This window comes from Misgurnus anguillicaudatus, chromosome 7 (genome assembly GCF_027580225.2).
Source record: "Misgurnus anguillicaudatus chromosome 7, ASM2758022v2, whole genome shotgun sequence".
Taxonomy (NCBI): Eukaryota; Metazoa; Chordata; class Actinopteri; order Cypriniformes; family Cobitidae; genus Misgurnus; species Misgurnus anguillicaudatus.
In genome coordinates, this window is record NC_073343.2 from 8,518,111 (window position 1) to 8,534,147 (window position 16,037).

Here is a 16,037-nt window from a genome sequence, read left to right on the forward strand (position 1 = left end):
CCTCTGGAATTGATGTTCATTGTGCACATAAGCTAAACTTGATATAAAAAAAATATATAATAAAACATTGGTGCATAATATTTATTTGATAAAACAAAATAAAATACAATCTATCAAACTATCACCGGGGTGTCACTGTCATTTTTGATTTATCATAATTTGTTCAGCTCCTTCCTGCTTTTCGTAATCTTTGATGAGCTTCTTCCTATTTAATTTAATTAAAACACAAGATTTGGTTAAGAAACACACAAAAACAAGTGTTTGTTAATGTTGTTACTGCTGAAACGGTCTAGATTTTCTAATGTTTGGTCTTTTTTAACTCTGACTCTATTTCCTAAAAGCCGATAATGTGAAAATCTTATTATAGATTATAGGTTATGACTTACCCAGTACCCTCAATGTCCTCTATGGTCTCAGGTAGACACCTGCCTTGTGTCTCGGGTAACTGCCAAGCCACCAGACTACCAAAGAGTGCCACAGAACAGAGGGTGATCTGAGGGAGATACCCCCAAATACTGTCCAATAGCAGGACTAGTGGAGATAAAGCCACACCCAGACGACCCAGGAAAGAGTTATAGCCCAGCCCATTTTGCCTGGGAGACCCACACAAACGCATTAAACATTATTATATAATGCACATCATTCTTTAATTAAACATTAGTTTATCCTCAATTATTATGCAATTTCCTCCAATCAGCGGCATCAAATAATCTACATTTTACATAACAATTTGCAAATTAAAAAATATATATATTTTGGAGTTTATAAGCTGAATTTACTTTAAAGATGTAATTTAGACCATTACCTGAGAACAGTGGGGTAAAGCTCAGAGCTGTATAATATAATTGTAGCAAAAGAAGCAACAGCAAAACCTTTTCCCAGTACAGCTACCACAGTACGACCAACCCATTGATCTAAAAGAGAGTGAGTACTGTATATTAAACATAAACTGACTGAGATATGAAATACAGATCAACAGTTTGTTTATTTAAAACATGTTCTCCCCTGACTTAATGTTTATTTCTTTGCTGTAATTTCCTTCCATTGTTTTCTATTCTCCATCATTGGTCTCACCTTTGGGTATGAATATGTTAATCATGAGACTGATTCCAACGAATAGCAGAGCTCCAGCTTCTTTTTTGCGTCTGCCTATTTTTTCGAGCAGAAAATAGATGCTAAGTTTTGCAGGAATCTCAATAACTCCATACACAAAGTGAGTCAGGTACATGTTCAGACCAAAGCCTGTAATGTTAAGGCTTATTCCATAGGTGGTAGTGGCAACGCAAAACCTATAAATGATAAAAAGTTATTTAACACATGGTTTAATATACAAACAATACGTTTACATGCTATATGCTATATGTCATGCCAATTATAGCTAACGTTAGCACACTAAAAGGTATAGTTCAACCAAATTAGGTTGTAGATAATGACATCAAGTCAAGAATGACGTAAAAGTGAGTATGTAATAACAATATTCATATTGGGTGGACTGTTCTTTAGGTTCAGTTACACACACACCATATGGTCCCTGTGAGCAAAGCTAGTTTCCTCATTTTAGGGGTTCTGATGAGATCCAGGTAAGAATGGTTTCTTTTTTCTGTGTCTGTAGTTAGCATGCTTGAGAGTGTCTGTGGAAAAAACAAAAGGGAAGAGGGTAGTGAAAGCACGGAATTCCTAAAATCACTCCCACCTTTCATCCCAGTATGGCAGTAACGTAAAATATACCTGTCTCACTCACCTCAGGTTGGATTCTTGAGAAAACTTTCTCCCTGCGGTTCATAACGGCACATATATGAAGATAATAATGAGCTTTTTGTGTCTTTCCATTGACTATCAGCCATCGAGCTGACTCTGGCAACCACCTACATCAGAAACATTTGGTATGTGAAATATTGTGGGACGGAAAAACACACAGACGAACAGACAACATTAGTGCATACAGGACCCTTTAGCGAGCATGGGAAATTGGGAATAAGATTTGTTTGTAGAAACTGTGTTTACCACCACAGGATTGTGCACAGAAGTAAAGGTGAAGTGACGGCCACTGTCAACCATCTCCAGTCTCTGACACAGAATCCAAACAGAGATAAAGAGGTGCTTCCACAAGCCCATGCTATACTGTCAATAACACACACCAATCGTCTGTGCTGAATGTCAACCCACTCCACATCTGAAACAAAAAGCATGCACATATTTTTTTTATTAAACTACAAGTAAGCTTGACATATTTGTCATTCTGTCCAACTGAGTTGTACAAATTTTACCATAGTCCAATTAAAATTTTCTCTGTCATATTTTTTTGTTTTGTTTTTCATAACATGACAAGACGATTTATATAAATATACCATCACTTTGCAATAGTTAATGCATGAATGTTTTCTCACTGTTGGCTGAGAACTCACATAAAGTTGCCTATATATACCCCATATGGATGCTTAAAATGATTGCATTTCACCACCAGATCAGCTTCTCTATCCAACCACATTTTCTCTCACACTCATCGTACATTTGGGAGGGGTGAGGGAACTGGTCTGCTCATCTCCAATGAATAGAAATACAGTTTACTACCGGCTCTGTGTGATAACACACCTTTTGAAACATGCTGTTACTGTTACCCACCCCAATAAAATCCATTTTGTAGTTCTTTATCGCCCCTCAGGTCAGGTGGGTAATTTCTTCGTAGTTGGATGAGAAGAAAACCCCAGGCTGCTGTCTTCCACAATCGGCTTGCCTCATCAGTCTTCAATCAAATCAATTGGACCTCATATATACACGCAACTGCTCCACTCACCATACTTGTGTCACCCCACAGCACACATGGGACTACTTCACTCTAAACCTCAATTTGTTCTCCCAAGACACACCACAAAATCTCCCAAAGATCACATTTTGGCATAACCTATGCATACTTTCTCCATTCCGCCTATTCTCTGGGGTTTCATCCACGCCTCCTCCACCTAACCAGTTCTCATCTGAATGCCAACACCACTACTGAGATAGTCTGTGTCATTGTCTCTGTCATTGTCTCTGTCATTGAAGCTCTGAGATTGTCAAGAGCAGGTTCTAAATCCTCAGTACTCATCCTGTTGGACCATTCTGTTGCTTTCGACACTGTTAACTATGACATTTTCCTGTCAACCCTCAGGAAAATGGGCATCACCAGTGGTTTGAGTCTTACCTCTCTGCTAGGTTGTTCAGGGTGTCTTGAAGGCTTTAGGTCTCAGAGTCTCATCATCTTACTACTGGGGTGCCTCAGGGCTTAGTGCTTGGGGCACTGCTTTTCTCAATTTACTGTACATGACTTAGGATCTGTCATTCAGAAAAATGGGTTCTCTTACCACTGCTATCTTGATCTGATGACACATAACTCCATTTATCATTTTAACCAGATGATTCCATGGTGTCTGCACGCATCTTCAAGTTATATCTCAGTCTGGGTGAAGGACCATCACTTGCAGTTGAACCTTGCAACAACAGAACTGCTAGTGATCTCGGCTAACCGGACGATACAACACAACAAACTCAAAGCTCTGCTGTTAGCCTTCAAGATGACCTGTGGCTCTGCACCCCTTTTCCTACACTTCTATATATGACATAAATGCCTTCCATTCTGCTAGCAAATGATGGCTTGTGGTGCCATAACAAAAAGGCACAGAATCACTCTCAAACACCTTTTTCTGGACCGTTCCCCGTTAGTGGAACGACCTGCCTATCTCTAGAACAGTAATTCTCAAAGTGTGGTCCGCAGACCACTAGTGGTCCGCCAAACCCCCCCCCAGTGGTCCGCCAAAAGATGACCGAAACTAGGCAAGTGTTTATACAATCGTCACTTATTTAAACAGATTTTTAATGCACTTGCAAAACTGTGACATCAGTTCTTGCCATTCTGTTTTAATAACGTAAAAATGGATCAGCGGCTAAACCAAAGAGGAGTCAAAAGAAGGATCAAGCGTCAACTGAAAGCAGCTAAAATCCACAGATCTATTAGTTTTGTAATGTTTTGTTTCATGTGTAAAATCCCTGTAATTTCAGTGATTCTGGACATTAAGGGGAACATTTTTTTTCAGCATTTTATTGTTACAATAGTTACAACCCTAGACTTCATATACCCACCACCTCAGTTTTAAACTAAGGGTTCTTTGGAATGACATTAAGTGGGACCTAGGCTGTTATAGTATGTTTAATTGCAGTTTTTTTCACATGTGCAGTTTGTTGTTCATATTAAAGAGTAACTAAACCCTAAACCAACTTTTTTTTAGTTAATGATCTGTAAGAATGGGGCTTTATTAGTGCAGTTCATTGATTTTAGTAAGTTTTTTGACATTTGGATATAAAGTGTTACAATACTGCAATATATGCTGTAAAAACGTCTGAGTGCTGCCCTCTTCAGGTTGAACGGTGGCTACTGCAGTTGAATTTTCCTATTAGATGTTGGGTCCAAAAAAATACTCATGAAGTAAGCAGGTTCAAGCTCACCACGCCCTTGTTACGATCTCACCACACACTTGGTACAAGCTTAGTTCGTCCCCTCTATCTCCGTTGGTATCTGCCCACTTTTCTTGCATTTTTCAAATATTGCCAGTGGGTGGAGTCAGGCTATGACCAGGGGTTTAGTTACGCTTTAAGCTGTAACTCATTTAACATTTACTTGTTCAAATAAAATAAAATTCATATAATAATTTCTGAACATAGCATTGAATTTGTCTTTAAAAAAATTGTTTTTGACTTGAAACAGTTGCATATTAAACTTAAATTTAGCTTATACTTAATATTTTGTTGTTTTTGGGGGCGTGTTAGAGTGGTATTCTGTTAGGTGGTCCTCAGAAAAAAATTGGAAGATAAAGTGGTCCTTGTGCTAAAAAAGTTTGAGAAACACTGCTCTAGAAGATCAACTGAGTCGTTAGCCATCTTCAAGCATTGACTAAAGACCGGACAACCTGTAATACTAGTAAACTGCTTCCATTGTTTACAGCATTTGTAAGTTGCTTTGGATAAAAGCATCTGCTAAATGTCTAACTGTAAATGCATTGACGTGATGGGTAAAAAAAGCTTTAAAATTCTGCACTACATTTTTGGTTATTGCAGCATCTGTCTATGTGAAAACAATGTTTCAGTTGTAATCATTAGATTGCATAGAGTGGCAAGAGAAAGACATGGACAAAGCAAAAACAACAGAGTGTTCTCACTGAGTACAGATGAGATGATGATGATGCCAGTGATGGTAAATCCAGTGAAGAATCTCAGCACTGCAAACATGATGAAGGAGGATGAAAAAACGCTGGCCACTGCAAAAACCATTCCTAATACATAAGACACCAGCAACATCGGCTTACGCCCAAATCTACATACAAAATAGAAGCTATGATTAGTTACGCACAAGATTTGTCCCCATTACTTTTTTAAAATGACACTTTAAAGTTGTGCCAGATTTGCCCCGCAGGTGCCTATTGAGGAACCCTGGCGTAGAGTTACATTTAAGCTGCTTTAAAGCATCAAGAAATTACAGTGACCGGAAAAACTTTTGTGCTATTTAGTAGGGTAGGAAGGGGGGGTTCACCTGCACCCGAAAGGTATATTTTTTTAACCTAGTTTTTTGTAATCCTTAAGGTGTCTAGAAAAGGAATTTTGATGTTCCCCATGCAAATTATAGTCCCATGTGTGATTTTTTGTATCATCTTTTGTGTCCGTGCTTGATTTTTGGCTGTGAAAAAGGAAAACTTTAAATCAACATAGAATCTGTACAATACATTCTACAGACACAATCCACCCCATTTCCTCTTCGTCTTTGCACGAGGAATTGATAGATATGAGGATTGTCATGATTAGATGATGTATAATGCATAAAAACTCAAATAAACACAAAAAAATGTAAATAAAATTGTGACATTGGATCACTGGAACTCCTCCCCTATGGACCCTACTGATATATGTCTTCTAACTTTTGTATTTTTACAGTCTGTAATTATGATGGTCAAATTAATTATGATGGTCAAAAATGAATTTTAAGTGATAAAATTATTATCTACAGGAGGACTTTTAATGAAACTATACCTGTCACTCAGGCCTCCAAAGAAAACTGCTCCAAACATCACTCCGACAAAAAAGATGGTGGCAACTGCTTTATTCAGCCCTCTACTATCACACACCAGATTCCACTTTGCAAAATAAAGATAGAAACCAGCTTTATTAAATACATTGTGTTGACCCAGAACTGACGACTTTCAGTTACCAGCCCAGATTGTTAACTTTTATGTAAAACCATGATTTCTGAAAGGTACATAATAGCAAGCAAGAAAGAATAAACAGCTTATAAATAATATGCAGTGATTTTCTTGTATTCTGCATCTCACCTGTGTGGCCAGAGTGCTGATGAATGTACTGTTATCATACTCCCATCCATTCTGACACTGAACTACAGGAAGATCTGCGGTGCTGGATGAGTTTGACAGCAGGTGAAACTGAGGATAAGAGAACATGTGACAGGAAGCAGGAGTCCCATCTTCCTGTGCTGGAATACTGACAGTCAGTCTCTCCTCCCGAGTCAGATTCCCGAATATCCCATCAGCATCCAAGTGGCTGATGTCACAGTGATGAGATGGGATGGCAGCAATAAAGTTGGTTAGCAGGAAGTGACATGGAAGAGTAAATCTCCCAACAAAGCCAATGCAAATAATCATTGCCTGGAACCTGCCAAAGCCATTGATGTCAGTAAGAAGATCTTCAAACTTCATCTTTCTTTGATGAACAGAGCTGTCTTGTCTGTGTTATTACAAACTTTGGGTTATGTAGTGAAGCTGTATTGCTATTTTAAAGGTAATTATAAGCCAGACACTGCTTGTACTTTGGCCATTAAAAAATACTGTGTTTGTACAGTGTCTGTATTTGGGTCAATGACAAAACAAGCTCCTATAAAGATACTTAAAAAACTTAAAATGGATGTAATGCAAATTTTTGAGTCAGGAACAATGTGTTTAAAAAGTAAAGATTTTTTTCACAATAATTTTGATATCCTGTGTCATGCTGATTGTTTGTTTATTTAATACTGGCAATTAAAATAAAAAAAAATAGTGCGGAAGTGTAAAACAACTTATAAAACTAACATTTGAGAACTAAGAACATTAATTTTAAGAAATGTATAATAGAAAAATTATAGACAACCTTAGCTTGCATTAAAACATATTACAATTATTGGCGTAATAAAATTATTTAGCTTAATGTTTTTAGTTCTTGGGGGCATTCATAGCATTTGCACCCTTTTGGATGCACTACCTGAACTCTGCAATGAATTTACATTTAACAGACATCTACTTGGATGCTGTAATATTTTGCATGTGATATCAAATTCATAATTATACTTTATAAATATAATAAATAAAATTAATAAATACAATTTTATCAAAATTATGTGTTTGATAAAATAGCCTACCCATTACATTTTAGTAGTTGTTTTTTCAGTATTTGAGAGAGATCTACAAACATTTTATTCAGTGAACAACAGGGGTTCACAGGATGATGTGATATCATGTTAACTGTTTACACTTGTTACCTTCTTAATAAAATGCCCATTGCAGTTGCACTACCTTAACATTTGAAAACATTTAAATTCTTAGACAAAAGTTATTCAATTATCCTAACAACTACTGTTATTTGTGATTTATTTTAATACAAAAGATTTCAAACTTAAAATAATGCCCAAATCTTTTTTTTTTTTCATTTTTAACAGTTCTTTTAAACTGCTAATTTTTGTGGGCAGTTGCCCTGCCTGCCATTTTACAAGTTTGAGTTTCCAAAACAAAATTGTTTATTTATTATTAAAAATACTGAACAGGTATTCAAACTAAATAGGTTTTATAGAATAAAGTAACACATGTCATAAAAGTATCAAGTTATTTTTATAGTAAATAACATGATTGATTAAGATCTGGAAGAGTTAGAAGATATTATAACCAGTTTATTGGTTAATGAACAACATTGTGCTTTCAAATCATTATACAACTCCCACACCTCTTCAGTCATCCAAGGTGAAGTGACTTGAATGAACTGTATTGAAAGCTTGCAGCAGTGCCAAATATGGTCTTCATGGTCTTTCTGGATTGATTTTTTTCTGACTTTGTCAGTGACGCATGTATCATTTGTATTTTGCACCAGCGCACAGCGGGTTTTTCCCTCCACAGACGCATGTCGGCAAACTAGGGAATGAACTTGCGCTCCCTGGGCGGTTCAGCGCAAAAAAGGAGGCGTCTTCCGGTGCAAACCATCCCTGATGCTATTTTGCAGTTTCAAAAAACAATTGCGCCACTGACCAGAAAAAACAAGTCTAAAGTCAGTGGCGCGTTGTTCATTATGCTATTTTAAGGGCGCATGCTTGACCATAATGTATAGCGTGCACAACGCGCACACACTTTGCTTATCTAATCTACACAGATGCAACAGTTATTTTTGCAAATCATAAATTGTTACAATAAAAAATATTAACACATGAGATAAGGGAAATCATTGTGGTGAGCATTGTGGTGATAGTTTTTATTTATTTTCTGTGGCTGCGTTAAAAAAGTATCATGCAAATAACGATTAAAAAGTTTGTTGAGTGGCTGTATTACGTTTATTTTATGTAAGTAATTATTAAAATGTTTTCATAAGAAACCTTAATGTATGTGAACTTGATTTGTAAGTGTACTTGCTGCTTGCGTTTCTTGGCTTTCAGCGGTGAGGGTGGACGCAGCGATGTCCTCTGCTGGCGTCAGGTCCTGTGTAGAGGCAAAACCACCTCCCGTTACACGGCGTGCCCGATTTATGCTGGCAAACTTGGGATTCCCCCGTCTCCTCACATCATTGTAGCGCTTGCGGCGCAATGTCCTGGAGATGCCAGCTGATGAGACAATTGTGGCTATTTCCTCCCACGCCTATTTAACCGACGCTGATTTGGGAGGGTTTCTCCCATCCCCATACAAAACAACCTCTCTGTCTTTGACTGCTCTTACAAGAACGTTGGTCTCCTCGGCTATGAACCGCTCCTGGCATGCGCCTGGTTAGTCCGTCATAATAATAGCAACCCGTGGAACTTGCGCACTTGCGTTTAAAGGGAATGTTGGATGACGTTCTGATTGGTTTATTTGACGTTACGCCCAAACTACACCCATGGGCGGAGTTTGGGGGGGGCAGGGGGGGGCAATGACCCCCCAGACGGGGCCAATTAATGCCTTCATTAGCTTTGAAAAAATAAATAAAAAAATACAGAATTAATATTTTCTCATTTTTTTTTGTCTTATCTTCTATATTTTTTGAAGGAATAATGAGTAAGTTAATGCTAAATTATTTTTAATTACTGTATTGGAAAAGCTAATTTTCACGTGATTGGCAGATCTCAAAGTATCGCATTAACTTACGTGAGTAGACTCTCTTCCCGTTCTGTTCCCGCTTTGTCTACATGCTAAATAAACAAAATGGACATTCATTGTTTTTTTAATAAACCCACTAGTAAAAGTGTGGACTTTTCTAACTCTGAAGCTTCAACTAATGCCACTGCTGCTACAGTCACAGCAATCGAGGCCGCATCTGAGAACAACGAAGCTGGCCTGAGATCCAGCAGCGCCGCCACCGTGTCATCGGAGTTACCCGCTCAAGTTCAACCTGCCGCATCTGGATCTGGATAGGCTGGCCTCGGGCTAGGCAGCCCATACTTTCTTCTTTCCCTAAGCGCCTCATTGGAAATGTTAATCGTGCCTTCTCTACACTTTACTTTCACAAGTTCCCATGGATGGAGTACTCAATTTCACGCGATTTGTTTTTTTGTTTTTGCTGTCGCCACTTCTCTTCAAATATTGCAAGATCAGACGCAGACGAACTATTTACGAAAGTGGGAGCTCGGAACTGAGCTCGGAATCAGAGAAGCTGACGAAACACGCTTCGTCACAGGTACATTCTATAGTATCCCTTACGAAAATTAACCATGGTTTTATTGTGGTAAACGTGTAGTAAGTAACCATGTTTTTTTTGTTTGTGTATTGTTTACTATCAGCAAAACCATGGTTTTACTACACTAACCATGTTTAACTATGGTTTTTGAAAACCATGGTTGTCAAAACCATGGTTATTTTGTGGTTACCATGGTTTTACTACAGTAACCATGTTTTTTGGTTTTAACTGTAGTAAAACGGTTAATTTTCGTAAGGGATGAAGATGTGGGAGAGCTAAAAACAGGCTGGTGCATCGGGATCTGTTGCTGCACAGCACAGCTGTCACACAGCCATCAAAGCAGAAACTGGCTCCGATCTGCAATGGCTCAGGACAGATTCTCGAATCTTTCCCTACTGCATAAAGAACGACTTGACTGCAAATTTATGAGAAGAGAAGATTGTGGACATGCAACTCGGAAAAAGAGGCGGCTTCTTCTGCATTAAGTAAGATATGTTTTTAATGCTATTGATTGTACAGCAGTCCTCATTTGTTGTAAATGTATTTTAAATGTACAGTAGAATGTATGTATATATATGAAATAGGCCTATTAATAGCCCCTATAAAAAAATCTAAACTCGTGGTCTGCCGGTAGGTGCCCCCCCAGGCACAAAAATGAAACTCCGCCTATGACTACACCTATGAATAATGAACCTACTTCAGACCAACCCCTTATTGATTTGCACCTGGCGCAAGAGTTATTTTTCCCGCCGGGAAAATAGCAACAGTGCCCAAGATCCGCCCACAAAGTCACTTGCGCTTTGCGCTTCGCATTTGCGTTTCAGATCGTTAAAATAGGGCCCTACTAGTTATGATTGATATGTTCAGTACAAACATTGGCTCCCCATTCTGAAGTACACTGTCAGAAGTAAAGGTACAAAAGCTGTTACTGGGATGGTAGAATCTAAAAAGGTCCTAATATGTACAGTACTCAGTGTTTCCCATGGTGGGAGACCTGGCTAGATGTGATACAGCTACAGCCTAAATCCTTTTAGAAAATGAAATTTTGGCGAAACACTGGTACTACTTAGGTACACATTTTTACGTTTGGTACTAACTTGTACCTCTGAGGTATACTAATATGAACCTGTTAGGTACTATACAAAGATATACTTTTAAAAAGGGTATTGAGAGTTTGAGTACCATTTATACCTGTAGAAACTTAGAAATTACCATAATGTGTGAGGACACATGAATGGTAGGCCGATTAAAATGTTTGGGACACTCAAACTTACTTTTGCTTGGTTGAGCGTTTAAGGGAGAGCACACGTTCAGTTATCAAACCAATAGGTTGTAGAGGGTTTGAAGAGCCGTAAAATGGAGGGCTACTGATAAAACACTGTACCACTGTATTCTTCAGCAAGACTAAAACAATTACTGTAACTCTGGCCTCAAGTCCAGACAAACACAACCATCAAGCACAAAAAATTCAGCCCTCTTTGTCTTTTGAATTTATTCATTCAATGAGTAAATTTAAATGATGATGAGCTTATGGATTAACAGTAAGTCTGCTTTAGTTACTCATTTTACAAATGACATATACAAAAATGCCATGTCATTTACATGTCACAATGTCAGTCAGCTCTGCTTCTGTGATGCTCAGACGTGCTGCCCACATATGTAGTGTGAATGCTCTAATCCAGTGGTTCTCAACTTCGTTCCTGCTCTGCACATTTAGCATGTCTCTATATTATCTGACAGACTCAGTTCAGTTCATGGAGATTTCTACTAATGAGCTGATGATTGAATCAGGTGTGTTAAATAAAGGAGACATACAAAATGTGCAGAGCAGTGGGCCTCCAGGGCACTAACATCATCGCTAAAAGATTAGTGTTGCAAACATGCAGTTCACGTATGCATTGTGTGAAACAAGACTTAGCAGTTCCCTTTCAGACGGTCACTACGACGTCAAGTCGTGAACGACGAATTGGGAACCGCTTCGCCGAGACCAATCTACTTCGAGAAACTAACAAAACGTGGATTATCACCAACAACTGGGCTGGAGTGTCTATTATTAAAGCTCTCAACGGAAGGATGTATAGGTGTGAGGCGTTTGGGAATGCTAAAACACCTGTTGGAAAGCATCTTTTGCAGCGATTTTTGTGTGAGCATATCAGTGAACACCCTTGACCACTCGATGAGTTTTACGTCTTTGTGGGCGAAGGTTTGATGCGTTTTGGGAAGGATTGTTCCGGTGCACCTATGCAGACATTGTAGAGGTGAGGGGTAATACAACAAACATCCGAAAATTCTCAGGCCAGCATCATATGTCCAAATCTCAGTCAAAACCATTCTATTTCATCATAAACAATCTAAAAACAGGGTTTTAAGTGTAAAATACCGAACTTGTCCTTTAAGGCTTATTCCATAGGTGGCAGTAGCAACACAAAACCTGTAAATGATAAAAGAAATGAACGCATTAATATCCAAACAACAAAGCTATGCTCAATGTGCTCTTATATGTCATGGAAGCTATGATTTCATTTTCATTGCATTATGTCAGTTTAGTTGTAACACAAAGAAAACCATGCAGATAATGATAGAATGACGTAAAGGTGGGTACCATAATTTTCATTTTTGAGCGCACTGTTCTTAAGTTACACACCATATGGTCCCTGTAAAGAGAGCAAGTCTCCTCATTTTAGGTGTTCTGATGAGATCCAGGTATAAATGCTTTCTTTTTTCTGTGTATGTGGTTATAATGCTTGAGAGTGTCTATAGAAGGGACACATGGAAGAGGGTAGCAAAAGTCTTGAACCCCTAAAATCGTTCCCATCTTTTACCCCAGTAGCTATAGCCTCTATAGAGGACTTATGCTGCGTTTACACTAACCGTGTTTCAGGCATCAAAATCTCTTTTACCGCGCCTAGTTTGCCGCTTGAACTGTTTGACGCAAGCATTTGACGCGCATCAGAGGCAAAATCCGCTTCTTGTGGGAGGGGCAAGTGCTATGCGGTTGTCTGTTTGCAAGATGACTAATGTTGATTGTGCATTTATCGAGAGAGTTTACCGCTTTGTATTTGGTAACCTTGGGGAAAATAAACAAAACGGGTCGATAAACTCATTCACTCAAAAGTGAAATGTATTTCAACTTTTAAGTGTATTTACTTACCAGGTTGCCCAATGTCCTCACTGACACTCTTCCAAGCGAGGTCCTTTTTATTCCTGTCTCTATAGAAATAAGATGGATGACTGCTTACGGACAATATCAAGCGTTACTTCAGGTTGAATGAGTGACTCCGGGCGGGACTGACGCCACAGCAGGAAGCAGGCTCCTGATTGGTTAATGCGGCGCGAAATTCTGCCAAAGTTCAAATTTTTCAACTCGGGCGTCAGCCGGCAATTCGCGTCAAACGCAAAATGCACATAAAACACCATTCGCACGTACAGCGCCAGGCACTCAACTCATTCAAACTAGACGCGCGAATGAGGCGGAATCGCGTCTTCTGCACCGCGCCAAACGCCTCATCCGCGCCGGGAGACCTCCAGACGCTCGTCAATACATCTTCACATTGACTTAACATTCAAATCACTCGCGCTTCACGCCTCTACCGCGGCTGGTGTGAACGCAGCATTAGAGTGCCTCTTTAAAATAAAATAAAAAGAAATTGCCAAATGTTAAAAAAAACGCAATTTAAATGATTTATTAATGTACTGTTTATCAATGTTTGCATGAATTAAATAAAGAGTTTTAAAATTGTCTATTATTTTTTCCATTTAAAATGATTTTGAAATTCACCAGTGGTTCTCAAATGATGGACTATGAGATTGTGCCAGAGTTTTATAAAATTTTATAAAATACATTCATTTCAGATTAGCAGTGCACTCCTCTATTCAAAAGAAGCGTTTTTCTATCTGTTTGTCATAAACAAATGAGTAACTTCCACTCCAGTAACTGACGAGAGGCAGATGACGTGAACTCCCCTGCTTCTTTCTCATTGGTAGTCTCTCCCAAATGTCGCTCATAATTTGCATAAAGTTAAACATGAATATCAGCTGACGTCACTCACTTATCTTCCGCCATTTTGAGGACCTGAAGTGGTCGCAAAAGAACTAGCTATGCCTTCAATATGCTGTGAGCATCAAAATCGCTATTTTAACAACACTAAGAAGGCTCAACACAACATGATAATTTGCTCGAAGTATCGCCTGTGTCTCTATAAATGAACTTGAGCATTGAGAACATTGTTTGTGAACACAGAGTTAACTAAAAAGAAGGTTTTGAACAACTGACTTTGGATGATTTGTTGTCCGCTCGCAGCCTTCTTCACAGTCAAGATGTATCGATCTCCAATTGCGACGTAAGAAGGGAGGAGAGTAAAGATTGATATCTCCTGAAGCATAGTTCCATAAAAATGCACGGATAATTCGTTGTTTTGTCGCAAGTGAAAAACAATATTGACCTTCTAGTTGAAAAAGGAGCCTCATATGAGATTCATTCATTCGCATTTGGAAATCGATTATTTACGTCTGGCAGAGATGACGAGCGGACAGCATAACAGCCAGTTGTACAAAACCTTTCTTTTTAGTAAACTCTGTGTACACAAACAATGTTCTCAATACTACGTTCATGTGTAGAGATCCAGGTGATACTTCGAGCAAAGTTTCATGTTGTGTCGCACCTTCTTATGTTGTAAAATTGTGGTAGTTTGGTAGCAACGAGCAGCGGCTGGAAGAATGCATCAGGGATCGAGTAGGCATCCAAGATATATTTTTTAAAGTAACGTTTCTTTTCATGACAGTTGAGATGCGACATGTTGTCTTTCGTAGCCCTTTACTGTATCCGTAAGAATCATAGACAGTAAAAGTATAAATAAGTAAAAATAAGAAATCCGTAAATCGTAGCAAGGTAGCCAATGCTTGTCAATAGCCTACTGGTACTCGGTAGGTACTCAAGATGGCGGCATGACATAAAAGGTCACATGACTGAAATCCATCTAAACATTTCTCAACTTTGTTGCCCGACTGGACATGCCCATCAAGCTGTCAACGGTCACTGTTGCTTGTGTCACCAGATGCCGCCGAGCTTCCATTGAAATCAATGAGATTGCGTCGCTCTGCTACTGCTAGTTGCTTATGTGAATGTACCTTTCGACAAAGTTGAGAAATGTTTACTTTATGCAAATTATGAGCGACTTTCGGAAGCGACTACCAATGAGAAAGAAGCAGTGGAGTTTACGTCATCCATCTCTGGTCAGTTAGGAGTGGACGTTACTCATTTGTTTATGGCAACCAGATATAAACACCTCTTTTGAAAGAGACGAGCGACACACAGCGACAAAGTAGCTTATAATGTTTTTATTTTTTACCTCAACGCGACCCTCAGTTGACAGACCACTAACAGATTACTCGAAAATTTGAATATGCAGCCTGCACTTTCGTCAGGAGGACTTCGAGTACTGTTTTCAGCCCAGTTTTCCCGCGGACTCAGGTAATGTAAAATGGTCAAAATATCTACATAATCTGTCTTAGTTGTTGCTTGTTTTGTGTTACTACGGTAAACATACTACGTAGAAAGTTATCATCATGTTATTATTATGAAACCGAGCAAAGCAAGCTAACGTTAGCTCGTCCTGTGCAGCTGTCAATCAAAGAACGATATCATCTACTGTCAATCATCTCGCCACAAGACCCGCCCCCATTCATGCACGTGACGTCACCTTGGGGGAAAGTGACTGCAAAAGACAGAGCGGCAGAATTTGTGTACAGTGTGAAATCAGCAAAAACATGGGGACATCAGCTGTGGTGCGATAGAGTGTACTAACAGATTTACCAAGAATTCGTAGCTATCGTTTTACAGACTGCCAAGAAACACCGAAAGGAGAAGTAAATGGATCTTCCATGCCAACGTCCACTGACCACAGGTGGGTTGACAATTTTCTTATGTCACTATCATGTGCAACTAAATTTAATTTTTGCAAATAATTGTCAGTTATACTGACATTTTCGCCGCCACCGCTAGAACAGCCAGCTATTTTGAATGTTTTGCCACTCAAATGAGAAGTAAGTAGCAGTAGCCATATGTCAGGTATGTAAAATTTTGGGATAAAAAATACATTAAATACACAAATGAATACTTT

General features: G+C 38.8%; 1 protein-coding gene across 1 annotated transcript; it reads right to left on the minus strand.

The window, feature by feature from the left end:
- Positions 1-4: 4 nt before the first annotated feature.
- LOC129418247 (solute carrier family 22 member 7) lies at positions 5-7,369 on the minus strand. The gene is made up of 10 exons (XM_055173199.2): positions 6,354-7,369; positions 6,055-6,158; positions 5,190-5,344; positions 2,005-2,173; positions 1,742-1,865; positions 1,522-1,631; positions 1,075-1,289; positions 806-914; positions 387-593; positions 5-205 (listed from the first exon to the last, which is right to left on the minus strand). The coding sequence occupies exons 1-10, from the start codon at positions 6,732-6,734 to the stop codon at positions 139-141; spliced, it is 1,641 nt and encodes a 546-aa protein (XP_055029174.2). The 5' UTR covers positions 6,735-7,369; the 3' UTR covers positions 5-138.
- Positions 7,370-16,037: the final 8,668 nt, after the last annotated feature.